At 39.9% G+C, this 16,739-nt stretch overlaps 1 protein-coding gene across 9 annotated transcripts in view; it reads right to left on the reverse strand.

Moving 5' to 3' along the window:
* The window catches only part of KLHL32 (kelch like family member 32), a 205,483-nt gene that overhangs the window by 9,878 nt on the left and 178,866 nt on the right, over nucleotides 1-16,739 (reverse strand). For 8 of the 9 annotated variants that reach the window (XM_043890030.1, XM_043890027.1, XM_043890029.1 and 5 more), the window contains 3 exons: nucleotides 11,651-11,709; nucleotides 6,856-7,048; nucleotides 5,096-5,190 (listed from right to left, as the gene is read on the reverse strand). In XM_043890030.1, the coding sequence (XP_043745965.1) occupies nucleotides 5,096-5,190; nucleotides 6,856-7,048; nucleotides 11,651-11,709 (347 nt within the window). The remainder of the gene's footprint in view (nucleotides 1-5,095; nucleotides 5,191-6,855; nucleotides 7,049-11,650; nucleotides 11,710-16,739) is intronic. The other variant, XM_043890033.1, reaches the window with a different exon arrangement.

Below are 16,739 nucleotides of genomic sequence, written 5' to 3' on the forward strand. Positions count from 1 at the left end.
CATGTTCCTCCTTGAATGCATCCTGCCTGGGACTCCGTGCTTCCTGGACATGGGTAATGGTCTCCTTCCCCATGTTAGAGAAGCTTTTAGCTACTTTCTCTTCAAAGATTTCCTCAGGTCTTTTCTCGCACTCTCTCTTCTTCGGGGACCCCTATAATGCAAATATTAGTGCATTTACTATTGTCCAGAGGTCTCTTAGACTATCCTTATTTCTTTTCATTCTTTATTCTTTTCCGCAGCAGTGATTTACATCATTCTGACTTCACAGCCACACACCCCCACCCCCCATGCAGGAGAGCCTCCAATATTAACAGGTAAGTCTGGCCTAATCTCTTACAAGGACGACGACTCTTTTCCCTGTGTTCTGGTACACACAAGACTCTGTGAGTGCCCTCCAAGAATGGAATTTTTTTCCCCAGTCCCGTGAAATTCCTGTGACTAAACCATGTTGGCCTTCAAAGCCAGCTTCTCTGGGAGCTCCCCCTGTTGCCAGACCCCCAGGCTGGGGAGCCTGATGTGGGGCTCAGAACTTTTACTCCTGTGGGAGAACTTCCATGATATAATTAGTGTTTAGTTTGTGGGTTGCCCACCCAGTGTGTATGGGATTGAACTTTATCACAACTGACCCCTCCTACCATCTTGTGGATGTAGGGTATCTTTTTGGTAGCTTCCAGAATTTGTCAGCAGTTGTTTAGCAGTAAGTTGTGATTTTGGTATTTCCATAGACGAGGTCAGCTCATGTCCTCTACTCCACCCTCTTGTCTTGTCTCCTGTGAATATCAACCTGATGATATGTACTCAGGAATTTCTACTGTCTAGTCAGTATCTTCTTATAAATACTATTTCAGTCTCTCATGAGCTTACTTCTCTGCTGGATATTCTTCCAGAAAGTAGTAAGGAAATGGCTTGAACATGTAGGTAGTCTCTTCAACCATCAACATATCTACTGTTAATGAACCAAAATAAATAGTTCTGTAGTCACCCAAAAAATAAATACTTGAGACTGTACAGCCGTGGTTTAGAATGAATGATAATGTAATCCATAATCAGCTGTCCATAGCTAAAATCGAAGATACATGATGAGTCTGTTATCCATGAAGACTTAACACTCCAAGCCTCTCTTTAAATGACAATTCATATGCTTATATGAACTTATTATCTACAAACAATAAAGGCTCTTAAAAGCCTTTATCAAGTTTATCTGTGTTTTGTGGGACTAACATGCCAGCCAAGGAAACAGACACAGCTTTTGCAAATATTTGATTGATTCAAAGTAACTACGGGAACACAGAACTACCCAGAATGCCCATTTTTTTTAAAAAAGCAGATACATTAGAATCTTTTATTGTCCAATCTCAGAGATGAAATTTATTCCATTAACACAAGCTCTGATTAAAACTTAACTTGATTAAAATGTATGAATTGCCTCTTTCAGAATCACCTTAATCCTGAGGCTACTCTAGAATATCCTCAGTGGCTTAAGATATACACATGTACTTCTTCATCTTTTTGAAAACAGACTTGTTTGGGAACAGCCAGATGTAATGAAGAGTTAATTAGTGTACATGATGAGTGACCCTCGGGCACTGTAGGGAGGGAAGGCATGTAAACTGGTGTAGCTTTGTTATTGTTCTCTTGCTAAGTGGTATCTGACTCTTCGCAACCCCATGGACTTCAGCACAGAAGGCTTCCCGGTCCTTCACTATCTCCCGAAGTTTGTTCAAACTCATGTCCATTTAGTCAGTGATTCTATCTAACCATCTCCTACCACCTCCTTCTACTTTTACCTTCAGTCTTTCCTAGCACCAGGGTCTTTTCTCTTTTCCAGTGAGTTGGTTCTTCATATCAGGTGGCCACAGTATTGGACCTTCCGTATCAGTCCTTCCAAGGAACATTCAGGGTTGATTTCCTTTAGGATCGACTGCTTTGATCTCCTTGCTGTCCAAGAGACTCTCAAGAGTCTTCTCCAGCACCACTATTTGAAAGCATCAATTCTCTGGCTCTCAGCCTTCTTTATGGTACAACTCTCACATCTATACATGACTACTGGAAAAACCATACCTTTGACTAGGTGGATCACTATTGACAAAGTGATGTCTCTGCTTTTTGATACGCTATCTAGGTTTGTCATAGCTTTTCTTCCAAGGAGCAAACATCTTTTAATTTCATGGCTGCAGTTTCCGTCAGCAGTGATTTAAGAGCCCAAGAAAATAAAGTCTGTCACTGTTTCCATTGTTTCCCTCTCTATTTCCCATGAAGTGATGGGACCAGATGCCATGATCTTTGTGTTTTGAATGCTGAGTTTCAAGCCAGCTTTTTCACTCTCCTCTTGCACCTTCATCAAGAGGCTCTTTAGTTCCTCTTCACTTTCTGCCATCAGAGTGGTATCATATGCATATCTGAGGTTGTTGATACTTCTTCCCAACAATCTTTATTCCAGCTTGTGATTCATCCAGCCTGGCATTTCTCATGGTACTCTGCATATAAGTTAAATAAGCAAGGTGACTATATAGCCTTGACATATTCCTTTCCCACTTTGGAACCAGTTTGTTGTTGCATGTCTGGTTCTAACTGTTGCTTCTTGGCCTGCACACAGGTTTCTCAGAAGACAGGGAAGGTGGTCTGGTATTCCCATCTCTTGAAGAATTTTCCACAGTTTTTTGTGATCCACACAGTCTAAGGCTTTAGCATAGTCAGTGAAACAGATGTCTTTCTGGAATTCCCTTGCTTTCTCTATGATCCAGTGAATTTTGGCAATTTGATTTCTGGTTCCTCTGCCTTTTCTAAGCCCAGCTTGTACATCTGGAAATTCTCAGTTCACATACTGCTGAAGCCTAGCTTGAAGGATTTTGAACATAACCATACTAGCATATGAAATGAGCACAACTGTCCGGCAGTTCGAACATTTTTGGGACTGCCCTTCTTTGGAATTGGAATGAAAACTGACAAATTTGCTGACATTGAGTGTAGCACTTTACCAGCATCATCTTCTAGAATTTAAATATAGCTTGGCTGGAATTCCATCACCTTTATCTACTCGCTTTGTAATGCTTCCTAGTAATGATGCAGCTACTATTGAAAAAAGTTTGAAGTTTCCGCAAAAAGTTAAAAAAAATATCTTATAGTTTAGTAACTCCACTTCTGGGTGTTTATGCAAAGAAAACAAAATCAGTATCATGAAGAAACATCTGTACTGTGGTCACTACAGCATTGTATATAATATAGCCAGGACGTGGAAATGACCTAAGTGTCCACTTATGGGTGAATGGATAAAGATGTGAGATATATATCTATCTACACACACACAAACATATATATACAGAAAGAGACATTAAAATAGGAAGTCCTTTGTTTGCTAGGACACTGTGGGTTTATATAGATGTGTAACAAGTTGATTTGGAACACTGGAATTTCATTCTTTTCTCTTTTTTTGTAAAGGCAATTAACTAGCCCCAGGAAGGATCCTTCAGTTACATAAAATTTTGTTTTATGAAAAAAAAAATAAAATAGGAAGTCCTTCTTTTGCAACAAGATATACGGACCTTGAGGGCATCATTACTCTAGGTAATGGGTTGGCCAAAAAGTTCGTTCAGGTTTTCTGTACCATCTTATGGAAAAACCCCAGCGAACTTTCTGGCCAATCCAAAAAAATATGTCAGAAAAAGACAAAACTCTATGATCTCACTTTTATGTGGAATTAAAAAAAAAAAACTGAACTCATAGAAAGCAAAGACAGATTGGTGGTTCCAAGAGGCAAGCAGTGGGGAGTGACAGAAATGGGTGAGGTCGTCAAAAGATACCTCAAAAAAGTGATAAGTTCCGGGATGCAGTGTCCTTAGTGTTGACTATACCATAATGCATATTGCATATCTGAAACTTGCTAAGGAAGTAAATCTTAAAAGTTCTCATAAGAAAAAAGTACAAATGTGCAACTATGTGAGGTAAGGGATGTTTGATTTACTGTCGTGATTACTTAGCAATGTATAGGTATATAAAATTATATCATATACCTTAAACTAACACATTACGTTCCCTCGGTTAGATCAGAAACTACCTCCATCAGGACAAGCCTGTTAAATATTCATTTCTATGCTACCTTTGCTGACTTAAAACTACTTATCTATATCAACAGTAGAAATAAGTTAAAATCCCCAGACAAATCTTGGGCAAGACAGATCAAGAATGGAAGGGAAAAAAAAAAAAGCAATATTACAAATGTAAAGTAGAATATAACCAACTCAATATCTATATACTAACATTTTTGAAAACTTAGAAAACATGGAAAAGTGTCTTGAAAAAAAGATACATACCTTATGAGATGTGAAGAAGAAATTAAAAGCTCTAATAGTCCTGCAACTATTAAAGACATTGAAGCATCTGTTTAAAATCTTCCCACAAAGATGAGGTTAGATATTATGAATAGTTATAATGATATGTTTTTCTGGAGATCAGGGAAAGGTCAGGGCTAATACATGTCAATATGCTATCACAGAACTCAAAGTAGAAAAACAGCTCTGGTAAGAATTGTAAAAGAAACAAACCATAAATAATACCACCTTGACTATATATATATCAGCAGCCATTGCTGTTCTGAACAGCCCAGCTAGCAACTTGCCCAGTCTGAGCTGCTCACATGTTGAGCCAAGGGTACTCTGGGGGCAGAGATTTCCCCCCGCAGACCAATCACAAAACACAACTACTCACTTCTGCTAGGAAACACCGCCACTGTAGGGGGCATTTGTTAAATGAACGAATTGGAATATACAGAAAATAAGTTTTGCAGATGTGAAAGTACAGTTACCAAGATTTCAACAGGTTTCGGTTTTAAAAAAAGGAAAGGCATTCCACTTCCCCCACTTCCCGTATATATTATGTATACTGTTAAAGCTCATTCCCATCTTTATTTTCAACAGGACTCAATCATGAGATATCATTTTTAGGATGCAGAATGAAGTTTAGTGGCTGAACTAGCTGCGCAAAGGAGCTCAATCTTCTTTCTACATGTAAATATTCTCTTCCTTCAATTCAGCACTGCAAAAAAATAACCTCACTGAACCACTTGAATGAACTTCAAAAGGGGACTTCAACCGCTCACCTGGATACAAGCCAGAGGCTCATTTGTCCAAATCGAATATCCACCAACTAAGTATATTCTCTCATTATGGACAGCAACTCCAGATTCATTTTGGCCTAAAGTAAAGAGAATTGAATAAAAGAGGAAAAATAAATCCATTTCCTTGCATGTCTTAATTAACCCTTTTGCCACTGAGGGGTAGTTTTCCCCTGTGGCACACGTGTATACTCCACAGGATTTTTGCCGCAACTAACCCCTGCCTCCCAGGTCTCAGAGGGAAGAATTAAGCACTCTCAGAGAATGAATCAGTGTTGGGTCAGAACCGGGTGATAACACTCAACAGCCAGTCAAATTAGTAAATACAGCATTAAAGACAGCAATAATAAGCCGTATAGAAGAGTTTAATACCATGTTGTATGCCATTAATTAATACTAACGGAAATAAAGTATATTTGAGGAATGTAAAACACCTCTTGTTCTACTGAATACAAATACTTTTAAGGCAAGTGCTTACATCTGTAACAGCTGCAACCCCAAGAAGCGAATAAAACAGAGCCATGCCCCTAGTGTGCCCCAAATGAAGACAAATGACAGAAGAAGACTGATAGTTACTACTTTCCTTTTTCTTTACATACACAACAGTTTTAAGACTATATTATAAAGTTCCTGAGCTGGGACCAGCCTGGGTAGTCCCTAGATATAGACACGCCAAAATGATAAAAGGTTCCTCCTCCATTAAAAAAAAAAAAGAATAACTCACTACCACATATTCTTCCCTGGAGGCCATCAGAGAGAGAGACAGTCTCTTCTTATTGATGGGCTGACACAGAATTGACTCGGGTAATAAATAAGCTGGATCCTATAGCAGACAGAATCACAGATCGGGGGACCAAGGGGCTAAGGTACCACTACGGGAACTCAGGATTAAGTGCTGTAGGTGGGCCTCAGATCATTTTCCAGAAAAACAGGAGCTCAGTATAAAGCATCTAACCCTCTCACACTGGTTAGGCCCCCAACGTGGCCTCCTCAGCAGTGGCTGTGAGTGCCCACTCAGCATATTAAAATGCCTTCAGGCCACAGTCCTGCCCACCCTTTTGAGCCTGTGATCTTAATGGAAGGGAAGGGATCTTAATAACGCAAGCCAAGAAGGGAGGAAGTTTTCAACTTCATAAAGAAATGTCAGGGGTGGGCTATTTGCTGCTTCCTTTTCATTCACTTTGGGATGAGGATGGTCGCTCCCTAGTGCCGCTCGTGGTGATGGCTGGATAGGTCTGTGTGGTCAGAAGTGCTGCCAGACCCCTACGCATAGAACATCTCCAGTGTTTTCTCTTTAGGAAAATACAGGCAAAAAACGATACCTGACAGTGATAAACAGTGAAGACCATTCTCCTGAACTCATAAGAAATAAGACTAAAAGTGAGAAGAGAAAAATAAATTGCTCCTACAGAGTCATTAACTCAGCACCTGATCCCTCCTACTGATACCAGTGTTCCTACATGAACATTGATTGACAATAATGGACTTGACATGCCTCTCGCGACAATGTGAGAACACACACAAAGGTAAACACAGGCCCTGAGAAACTGGATGCTCAGCCAATGGACTGAGTCAGATTTTAACCAAGTCAGAGAGAAACAATGTTCACCTTTGGTAATAAAACCAAGTTGTTCTACTATCACGCATTTAATATTTAGAGCTGCCCTCAAGATGTCTAAAAAAACAAGTTTGTCAACTTCCTGAATCTCTTCTTTCTCCTGATTTACTTAATCAAAGGTACTTGCCAGTCAACAGGTTAAAATTGCAGCGCGTCCACTGGTCAGTGTCTATGTTGTAGGAATCTATATGCCGCACGAGGATCCGGTCATTATTGTAATCCAGGTCATTGCCTCCAAGAACATAAAGCTTCCTTTGAACAGCAGCCATGGAATGGTAGACCCGCCTCTGCAGCATGGGGCTACGGCTTATCCACTTATTCTGAAAAGAAATGAAATGCAGGCGAACTGTTAACTGAAGATGTCCATGGCAGAAAACAGCGGTGCCTCATTAGTAGTTGCTGGTGGACCACATTCTATTTAAATATTGTTTACTTAGTTTGAAAGGAATGGGTGTCTTACCTGAGAACAAGTGCAGAAGATCCTACAAGTTCTAACTTTTGCAATTTACATAAGGCATTTCCTCTTGTTTGGGCTGCATTTTAGAGGGCATTTTGCATTTGTAAGAGGAGCATATGAGAATTTAGAAGTTTTCATGATAGTTATCTCCCAGTTGAGAGAACATACTCCTACAAATGACTTAGGAGTGCACATGCATAGGTATTTGTGTACAGTGGTGTAATGATAACAAAACAGGCTCTGGATCCAGGATACCGAGTTTATAATTTGTGTGTGAGCTTGGCAATTTACTTAACCTGTCTGTGTCTGCTTCCTCCTCTGTAAAATGGAGATAACAGCACCCAACTGACAAGCCTGTTGTGAAGATTAAATGAGCTAATGCACCTAAAGCATTTAGAACACTGCCTGGCACACATGTCTGATAATGTGCACTTTAGGAAACTTGATTTAGGTCATACCTGAATGGTCTAGTGGTTTTCCCTATTTTCTCCAATTCAAGTCTGAACTTGGCAATAAGGAGTTCATGATCTAAGCCACAGTCAGCAATAGAATGTGAAGTCAAGTGGCCTTAAGAAGCATCACTATGAACAAAGCTAGTGGAGGGGATGGAATCCCAGATGAGCTATTTCAAATCCTAAAAGATGGTGCTGTGAAAGTGCTGCACTCAATATGCCAGCAAATTTGGAAAACTCAGCAGTGGCCACAGGACTGGAAAAGATCAATTTTCCTTCCAATCCCAAACAAAGGCAATGCTAAAGAATCTTCAAACTACCTCACAATTGCACTCATCTCACACGCTAGTAAAGTAATGCTCAAAATTCCCCAAGCCAGGCTTCAACAGTACGTGAACCGTGAACTTCCAGATGTTCAAGCTGGATTTAGAAAAGGCAGAGGAACCAGAGATCAAATTGCCAACATTCGTTGGATTATCGAAAAAGCAAGACAGTTCCAGAAAAACATCTATTTCTGCTTTATTGACTACACCAAAGCCTTTGACTTTGTGGATCACCACCAACTGTGGAAAATTCTGAAAGAGATGGGAATACCAGACCACCTGACCCGCCTCTTGAGAAATCTGTATGCAGGTCAGGAAGCAACATTTGAATCGGACAAAGAACAACAGACTGGTTCTAAATAGGAAAAGGAGTATGTTAAGGCTGTATATTTTCACCCTGCTTATTTAACTTACATGCAGAGTACATCATGAGAAACGCTGGGCTGGATGAAGCACAGGCTGGAATCAAGATTGCCGGGAGAAATATCAATAACCTCAGATATGCAGATGACACCACCCTTATGGCAGAAAGGGAAGAAGAACTAAAGAGCCTCTTGATGAAAATGAAAGAGGAGAGTGAAAAAGTTGGCTTAAAGCTCAACATTCAGAAAACTAAGATCATGGCATCCGGTCCCATCACTTCATGGCAAATAGATGGGGAAACAGTAGAAACAGTAACAGACTCTATTTGGGGAGGCTCCAAAATGACTGCAGATGGTGACTGCAGCCATGAAAATAAAAGACACTTGCTCCTTGGAAGAAAAGTTATGACCAACCTAGACAACATATTAAAAAGCAGAGATATCACTTTGCCAACAAAGGTCCATCTAGTCAAGGCTATGGTTTTCCCAGTGGTCATGTATGGATGTAAGAGTTGGACTATAAAGAAAGCTGAGTGCCGAAGAACTGATGCTTTTGAGCTGTGGTGTTGGAGAAGACTCTTGAGAGTCCCTTGGACTGCAAGGAGATCCAACTGTCCATCCTAAAGGAAATCAGTCCTGAATATTCATTGGAAGGGCTGATGTTGAAGCTGAAATGCTAATACTTTGGCCACCAGATGCGAAGAACTGACTCCTTTGAAAAGACCCTGATGCTGGAAAAGATTGAAGGCGGAAGGAGAAGGGGATGACAGAGGATGAGATGGTTGGATGGCATCTCCGACTCAATGGACATGAGTTTGAGTAAACTCCGGGAATTGGTGATGGACAGGGAGGTCTGGCGTGCTGCAGTCCATGGGGTCACAAAAAGTCGGACATGACTGAGCGACTGAACTGAACTAGGAAACTTACTGTGATTAAATCACTGGCTCACAGGGGACCCTACATAAGCTAACGTGAGGGCAGCTTTGCTGTTCTTTCCAGGATGAACCTCCTGAGGTCAATGGAAGAGAAAAGTGTTGATTCAGCAACAAACCCCTCACAGCCTTTAATATATTTACACTCACATCTTCACCAAATTGGGAAAAGTTATTTCCAGGCATATTGTTATTTGGTCTTCTGTTACAGAAGACCATTTCTTTAGGAAATTGGTAAAACCTCTAATGTTTGGTTTTATATCACTCTCAGGATTAAGAAAAGTATCCTCAACTCCTCTCTAATAAGGTTATTTAAAATATAAAAATAGGTGAAAATCAAATATGACTTTAATTTAAATCTCAAGTAATGGACAGGTAAATAAGCCTAACCATTTTCTTTTTATATAAACACTAAACATACAGGAAGAACACAGATAATTTCTTTTTGCCAAGAAAAATTTGGGTTTCGACCAGAAAAATCATCATGTTTTGAATACATACAATTTCACCAGTTCACAGAGGTATAAACGCAGAATCAGAAAAAAAAAAGTTTTGTATAAATATTGGTCCATTCACTAATGGCATACTGACTGGCTCATTTCTAATTTCTCTTTTAAAGATATACTCACAAGAAAAAAGTGGTTTGTCCAATTGTTTAAGGCTTGCATTCATCTGCTCCCCCAGTTTTTAAACATGTCACAATAAGAATCTCCTTCCAATTAATTGTATCTTTAATAGAACAGTTAAACCTTTCTTTTAGATATTCTAAGAGCTACCTTTAATACATTACACACGAGTGGATTTAACTCCAGACGCTGACGGTGCTTCCTGAAGGTGCTTTGTATGAGGCAATGCGTCACGGTCTGAGGACGCAGTGTTTGCACTAGCAGTCCAGTCCCCTGCCACAGGACTCTGGATGCCATCTGCTGTGCAAAGCCCGCCTGCATCCCCCGATCATATCTTTAGCTTCCTTCACAGCCGTGCCTGCCAGGTGAGCCGCCAACCGCGGCAAAGGCAGAGAAACAGAGAGGCCTGGCGGGGTCATCCCTAATAAGCTAGCGTGTGAATGCTAATCAGTGCTGAGGAAGCAGAGGTCACCCCGGCCTGCCTGCTGGCAGGTAGCGATGTGCTCTGTGGCAGATGGCAGGCATTACTGACTTTCCACAAAGGCCTAGCAGAGAAATAAGCACCAGGGCTGAATGATAGAGTTATTGAGATTCTGAGCAAGATGCAAGCAGATGTGATGTTTGCCAGTACCCACCGTAAACAATATGCCAGCAGAATTTTAAAAAAGAGCATGTGTGTACAAACATGAAACAGAACTCATTTGAGAAATGTTAACACCTTCTTCCTCTTTAACCACGTGTGCACCAAACTCAAGCAACTGTAATTAATGATCCCCCTTGAGACACCCAGCCCAGGAACACATGGTCTCCCAAATGGACAGCTTCTAATGACATCAGGAAACACACTTGCAAAGACAGAAATACTTTTGTTACACTCAGAATCAAGGAACTGTAAAAATTAAAAGATACAAAATAGATTGAGGTCACTCTGAACATATATTTGATGGCTAATCCCGACCTAGACTGTCAAAGTCAACCTGTTGTTTCCCAGTTCCATTATCTTCAGCTGATGAAGATTTGACCTCCAATCATTTTGGAATATTGTCATAACCAGGAAAAATACTTACATTGCCAAAATCACAGAAATGACAAAACTCAGCAAACATGTGTCACAGTTACAGATACTCTGGTAGAAGGAAAAGAAAAATAGTTCTTCTTTTGTGGGGAAAGAAGTCATGAAATGTGCATGAGAAGTGGGCAGAAGGGACAGGCACCATCCCAATGTGCCCAGTCCAGGCCCAGCTCTTAGATGAAAAACATACTCCAACTCTTCAGATACCTCTCCTTCAGATTTATCCTTCACAATGCCCTGGGATATGCTGACTATACAGGGTTAAATAAAAGTTACTGTTTATTTGGGAATAACAAAACCATAAGCGTGCTCCCTTCCTAGAATGACAAGCCTTCTCAAAGGCTGCAGCAACAAGACAGTGCAAATCGTTTCTCAGGAAATCTCAAAGACACTTGAGATAAACGGAAATAAGGGCATTTAACTCATCAACATATTTTCCCTCTTTCCTACATTATGCAAAACTCTGAAAGAGTTAAGCATTGAGTAGAGCATAAAACAAAAAGAGCTGAGAGTTCATGTTTTGTAAGGGGGGGAAAAAAAGCAACCCAAAAGCAGTTTATCCAGATGCTTCCTTTCCTCTATGTAAGTTTAAGATGCATGTGTGTGTATAGACTTGGCATTCCAACTCCTAATTACTGCAGGAATCTTTAAAAATTCATTTTAATTAAGGTAATGAGCTTTTCTTAGATGAGTCTTACCTGGTTAGGTTCATATACCATTAGTCTGTTCTGGTATTGTGCCGTGTTAGTTACTCCACCTGTAACGGATTAGCACGTGTTAGCGCTTTCATGAATAAGAAATGGGATAGTCCAACATAAGAACGAGATACAATTAAATGAAAATTAGCTACCACTGAGGATCTGTTTGTACACCCTCGTGGTGAACCCATGACATAGTTAAGCTTATTGTTGAAGCAGTTTCATTTTCAAGAAACATTTCAGAAGCAATCCAGTTGAGAGCAAGCAACAAGTACGCTGAGATTACCACGAGGCGCCCAATTCTGGCAAGCTGCTCTGGATGGCCAGAATGAGGAGCAAAATATGGTGAGGGAGTGGGGGCAAGCATAGCACACTTAACACAAATCTCTACAATATTTAAGCCAGGGACATAGTTATATGGAAAACTCTTGTCCTTGGCTAACTTGTCATCTTATAGCTGTAGTCTTAGATGTGCTAACACAGTGAACAGTAATATCTTCTTTTTTTTAAGACTTTTTGATGTGGATCATTTTTAAAGTCTTTATTGAATCTGTTACAATATTGCTTCTGTTTTACATTTTTTGGCTTTGTGGCCCAGAGGCATGCAGGATCTTAGCTCCCCAACCAGGGATCGAACCCATACCCCCTACATTGGAAGACAAAGCCTTAACCATTGGACTGACTGCCAGGGAAGTCCCGACACAGTGATATCCTGATGTCTCTTTGGAAGAACCATATCTAAAAAAACATTACTTATCAAAAGAGATCTAGAGCCAGTGCTGTCCAATAGAATAAGCACCACAAACAGGAGTCACATATGCAATTTTAATTTTTCCAGTAGTCACATTGAACAGAAAAAAGAAATCCTTTACTTTAAACTTAATATGAATTTAATTTAACTCTAAATAATAACCCCCCCCCCCTTATCTCTGAGGGATACATTCCAAGATCTGCAGTGGATGCCTGAAAGTGTAGGATGGCACCAAATACTGTATATACTTTGTTTTTCCTATATTTACATATACCTATGATAAAGTTTAATTTACAAATTAGGCACAGTAAGAGATTAACAACAATAACTAATAATGAATTTGAACAATTATAAAATATACCTTAATAAAAGTTACATAAATGCAGACTCTTTCTCAAAATACCTTATTGTACTGTACTTCTGATGATGATGATGTGCATGATATAACCTACTTGATGAGATGAAGTAAGGGGAATGACATAAATTATTTATGAAGCTTCCTACAAGTTTTACAACCCAGGAATATCTTCCTCGAAGACCTGGGAGCCATCCCATTGAGATGTTATCATCAAGGAAGATAATATTCCCATCTCTCAGTTTCTAATGGAGGCTAGGAGCCTAATTCTGAAGGATGCAAATCAGGAAACACAAATGACCAAGCCACAGAGAAAAACATTTACAGATTCAGGGTAACTGAATGTGCTCAACACATCACATGGATCAACCTTCCTCCAAAAGTACTTCGATATATTTCATCTAGTTCACCCCAATGCTTAAAAACCCTAATGTTTTTCAGAGGAGTTGACTTCAGACTGCATTCTAATCTCCCTCCCCTAGTGCAATAGTCTTGGATCAAGTCTCCCTTGTCTGTTTAACTTTGTCCAGTAAAATTTTTGCTTTGGTAGTTCAAATACTTTGGATAGGTCACAACTGTCAACTCCATGGCCAGAAGTCAAATCAACCAAACACCACAGAATTAGTGCATCAGCTTAACGAAAGTGGAATAATCAACCAATACTAATGGATATATAAAGGAGAGGAAACAGCCCAGGCCAACCATTACTGTCTCAATCCCTGTAAGGAGAGTATATCTTTCACATAACTGACCATAGCTACTATTAACTGGAAGGCTTTTTTTAAAATAAGTTCTCTCTGAAGCCTGCAACCACTTTCAAGATCAAGCAAAGTGGTTTGTCTGCAGAAGAAATCCACAAAGAACAGAGAGAAATAAGCTTCCTGCCCTCAAAGAGTCTTCTCTGGATTTCTCACTGAATGTCTCATTTTTAAAGATGAAATCAAAGAAAAAGATAATACACTTAAGAAAGCTGAGGCTGAAATACCTATGTAGAGTCAAAACGTATGTCAAATACAGAGGGATGTTTGCTTTCCCCTCAGCCTTCCTTTATTGTATCTGATTAAAAATTGAATGTCCAATAATTCTTTCTCAGCATAACTACAGAAAAGTAATCAAATCTATTGAGACCTCACAAGGCTTCAGGGTTAAAATGATTGCCAAGTGCTTTTGATCTGGCCCATACCTCCAGATTAATGTCCAGCTCGCCTATAATCATTTCTCCAAATGAGAGGGAACAGAAGGTGAACTCCCCCCGCATTATTTCAAAACTCTGACAGCTTCTCTACTTGTTTTAGAAATATGAGACAGAATTAATATCTACTGCAGTAAACTATCTGTTTATGACACCATTTGAAGATATTTACACTACAATACGTATCAGACTCTGCCCATTATAGAGTAAATGTACAACCAGTGGATTAGAAGGCAGCTACTGAACCCTCTCTCCCAAGCAGGGCACACCACTTATCTTCCTGCTTTTCAGAATTACTATTTATTGTCTTCCTCAGATGCCTTTATAATACAATTTTCCCCCTTAATCTGCGCCCAGTAATTAGATTCCTTACCCTTACATACAAATTTTCACTCTTATGACAATGTTTAGAAATGAGATATTGGGTTACTCGTTGGGGGTAAGAATAAAAGTCCTAGTTAGTTACTTGGTTGATTACTTCTAGAATGTTAAACCACAGGAGGTGCTTAAAAAGCCGAGTGCTGTAACTTTTGCCAAGTCAGGGTGGCGAGGGAAAAACCTTAAGAATTGGTTCTATTGCTTTCCCCCTTTGAAACAACTTACAAATGAGCATATAAATAAAAAGCATTTCTTCTCAGTACAAAAAATAAATTTTAAAAAAGCATCCAAGTTTGCAGCCCACATTTCTCTAGCAGTATTTCTCATTTTCAGAGCTTTGTCATTACATTCCCTTCACATAACACTCTTCACTTTTAGATTAATCTTCTGAAATGAGATGCTAAGGATTTGCATACAGATTTGACTATACAAAAATAGATATGGAATTAATAACAGTCTCTATATGTTTTAATTTCTCCTAGACTGGAGTACCCTTGCCTGCAGCAGTATTCCTGGCTTTGAAAGTCATCAAGCTGATTTGTCTGCTCTGGGTTATGATGCCACATGCTGCTATACTGTCCCCCGCAATCAAAGCACTTGCAAAGATAGATTCCATGCCTTCCTCTATCGAGTATATTTTATAGATTGGCAGTTTTGATCTCCCTCCCCCACCCCAGGGGGGATAATCTGCATCTTAACAGCTTTCTATAGATACATCTGTCATTAAATATGCCATCTCGTATCAGCAACCATTTTTAAAGCCAAGTTTTCCCTAACTTTGAAGTGCCAGAGTCAAAGTTAAGACTTTTCAGCCAAAATTGAAAATGAACAACCCTGTCTTATACTTTTGAACTGTGACTTAAAGATATACGGCAGGTTCCCTCAAAGTCAAATAAGTCTTTAAAAACTGCCAGAAGGAATGAAAAGTTACCACCATGCTACCAGCAGTGAGAAATGCTTTCTATCATCAAGACAAGAGTAAAACATTTTTCTTAAGCTTTCCTGTTCAACTTCCCACAAAACGTTGTGACAAATGGATGAGTGCATGCCAGGGAGAAGATGACAGGTGACTGCCAAACAAACAGCCTTTGTCTCCACTACTGCGAGCTCACTACTCCTAAATTCGTTGTGCTCAAGAGCAACAACTCACCAATGCTGACAGTGTCTATAAAATAGTGTGGGTCAATATATGTTAGTCAAGGTAGGTCAAGTCTGTTGGCTCTGCTTTTTTTTCCCCACTATCTTTGCTCAAATTTGGAGTATGCTCAAATTCATGTCCATTGAGCCAGTGATGCCATCCAACCACCTCATCCTTTGTCGCCCCCTTCTCTTCCTGCCCTCAATCTTTCCCAACATCAGAGTCTTTTCCAATGAGTCAGCTCTTTGCATCAGGTGGCCAAAGTATTGAAGCTTCAGCATCAGTCCTTCCAATGAATATTCAGGTTGATTTCCTTTAGGGTTGACTGCTTTGATCTCCTTGCTCTCCAAGGGACTCTTGAGAGTCTTCTTCAATACCACAATTCGAAAGCATCAGTTCTTTGACGCTCAGCCTTCTTTACGGCATAGCTCTCATAACCATATAAGACTACTGGAAAAACATAGCTTTGACTAGATGGACCTTTGTTGGCAAAGTAACGTCTGTGCTTTTTAATATACTGTCTAGGTTTGTCATAGATGTTCTTCTAAGGAGCAAGCGTCTCTTAATTTCATGGCTGCAGTCACCATCTGCAGTGATTTTGGAGCCCAAGAAAAGAAAATGTCACTGTTTCTGATCATCTATTTGCCATGATCTTCTTTTTTTGAACGTTGAGTTTTAAGACAAATTTTTCACTCTCCTCTTTCACCTTCATCAAGAGGCTCTTTAGTTTCTCTTCACTTTCTGCTATTAGGGTAGTATCATCTGCATATCTGAGGTTGCTGATACTTCTCCTGGCAATCTTGATTTCAGCTAAGAGCACGGGCACATTCAGTTCTTTGCATCCTGCTCTGTTCCAGGAGGGGTACTACCACTACATTAGGTACCACAGATTCCTACTAAGGACTTTAGTACTCTCTACTTATCAACAGAGATCCCTGAAAAAAAAAAAAAAAAAAAGCAGGGCCAACAGACTTGACCTACCTGACTAACATATATTGACCCACACTATTTTACAGACACTGTCAGCATTGGTGAGTTGTTGCTTTTGAGCACAACGAATTTAGGAGTGGTGAGCTCGCAGTAGTGGAGACAAAGGCTGTTTGTTTGGCAGTCACCTGTCATCTTCTCCCTGGCATGCACTCATCCATTTGTCACAACGTTTTGTGGGAAGTTGAATAGGGAAGCGTAAGGAAAATGTTTTACTCTTGTCTATCTTTGCGCAGAAATGTTTTGAGAATTTGCGCAAAGATAGTGAAGGACAGGGAAGCCTGGCAA

This window comes from Cervus elaphus, chromosome 28 (assembly GCF_910594005.1).
Source record: "Cervus elaphus chromosome 28, mCerEla1.1, whole genome shotgun sequence".
NCBI lineage: Eukaryota > Metazoa > Chordata > Mammalia > Artiodactyla > Cervidae > Cervus > Cervus elaphus.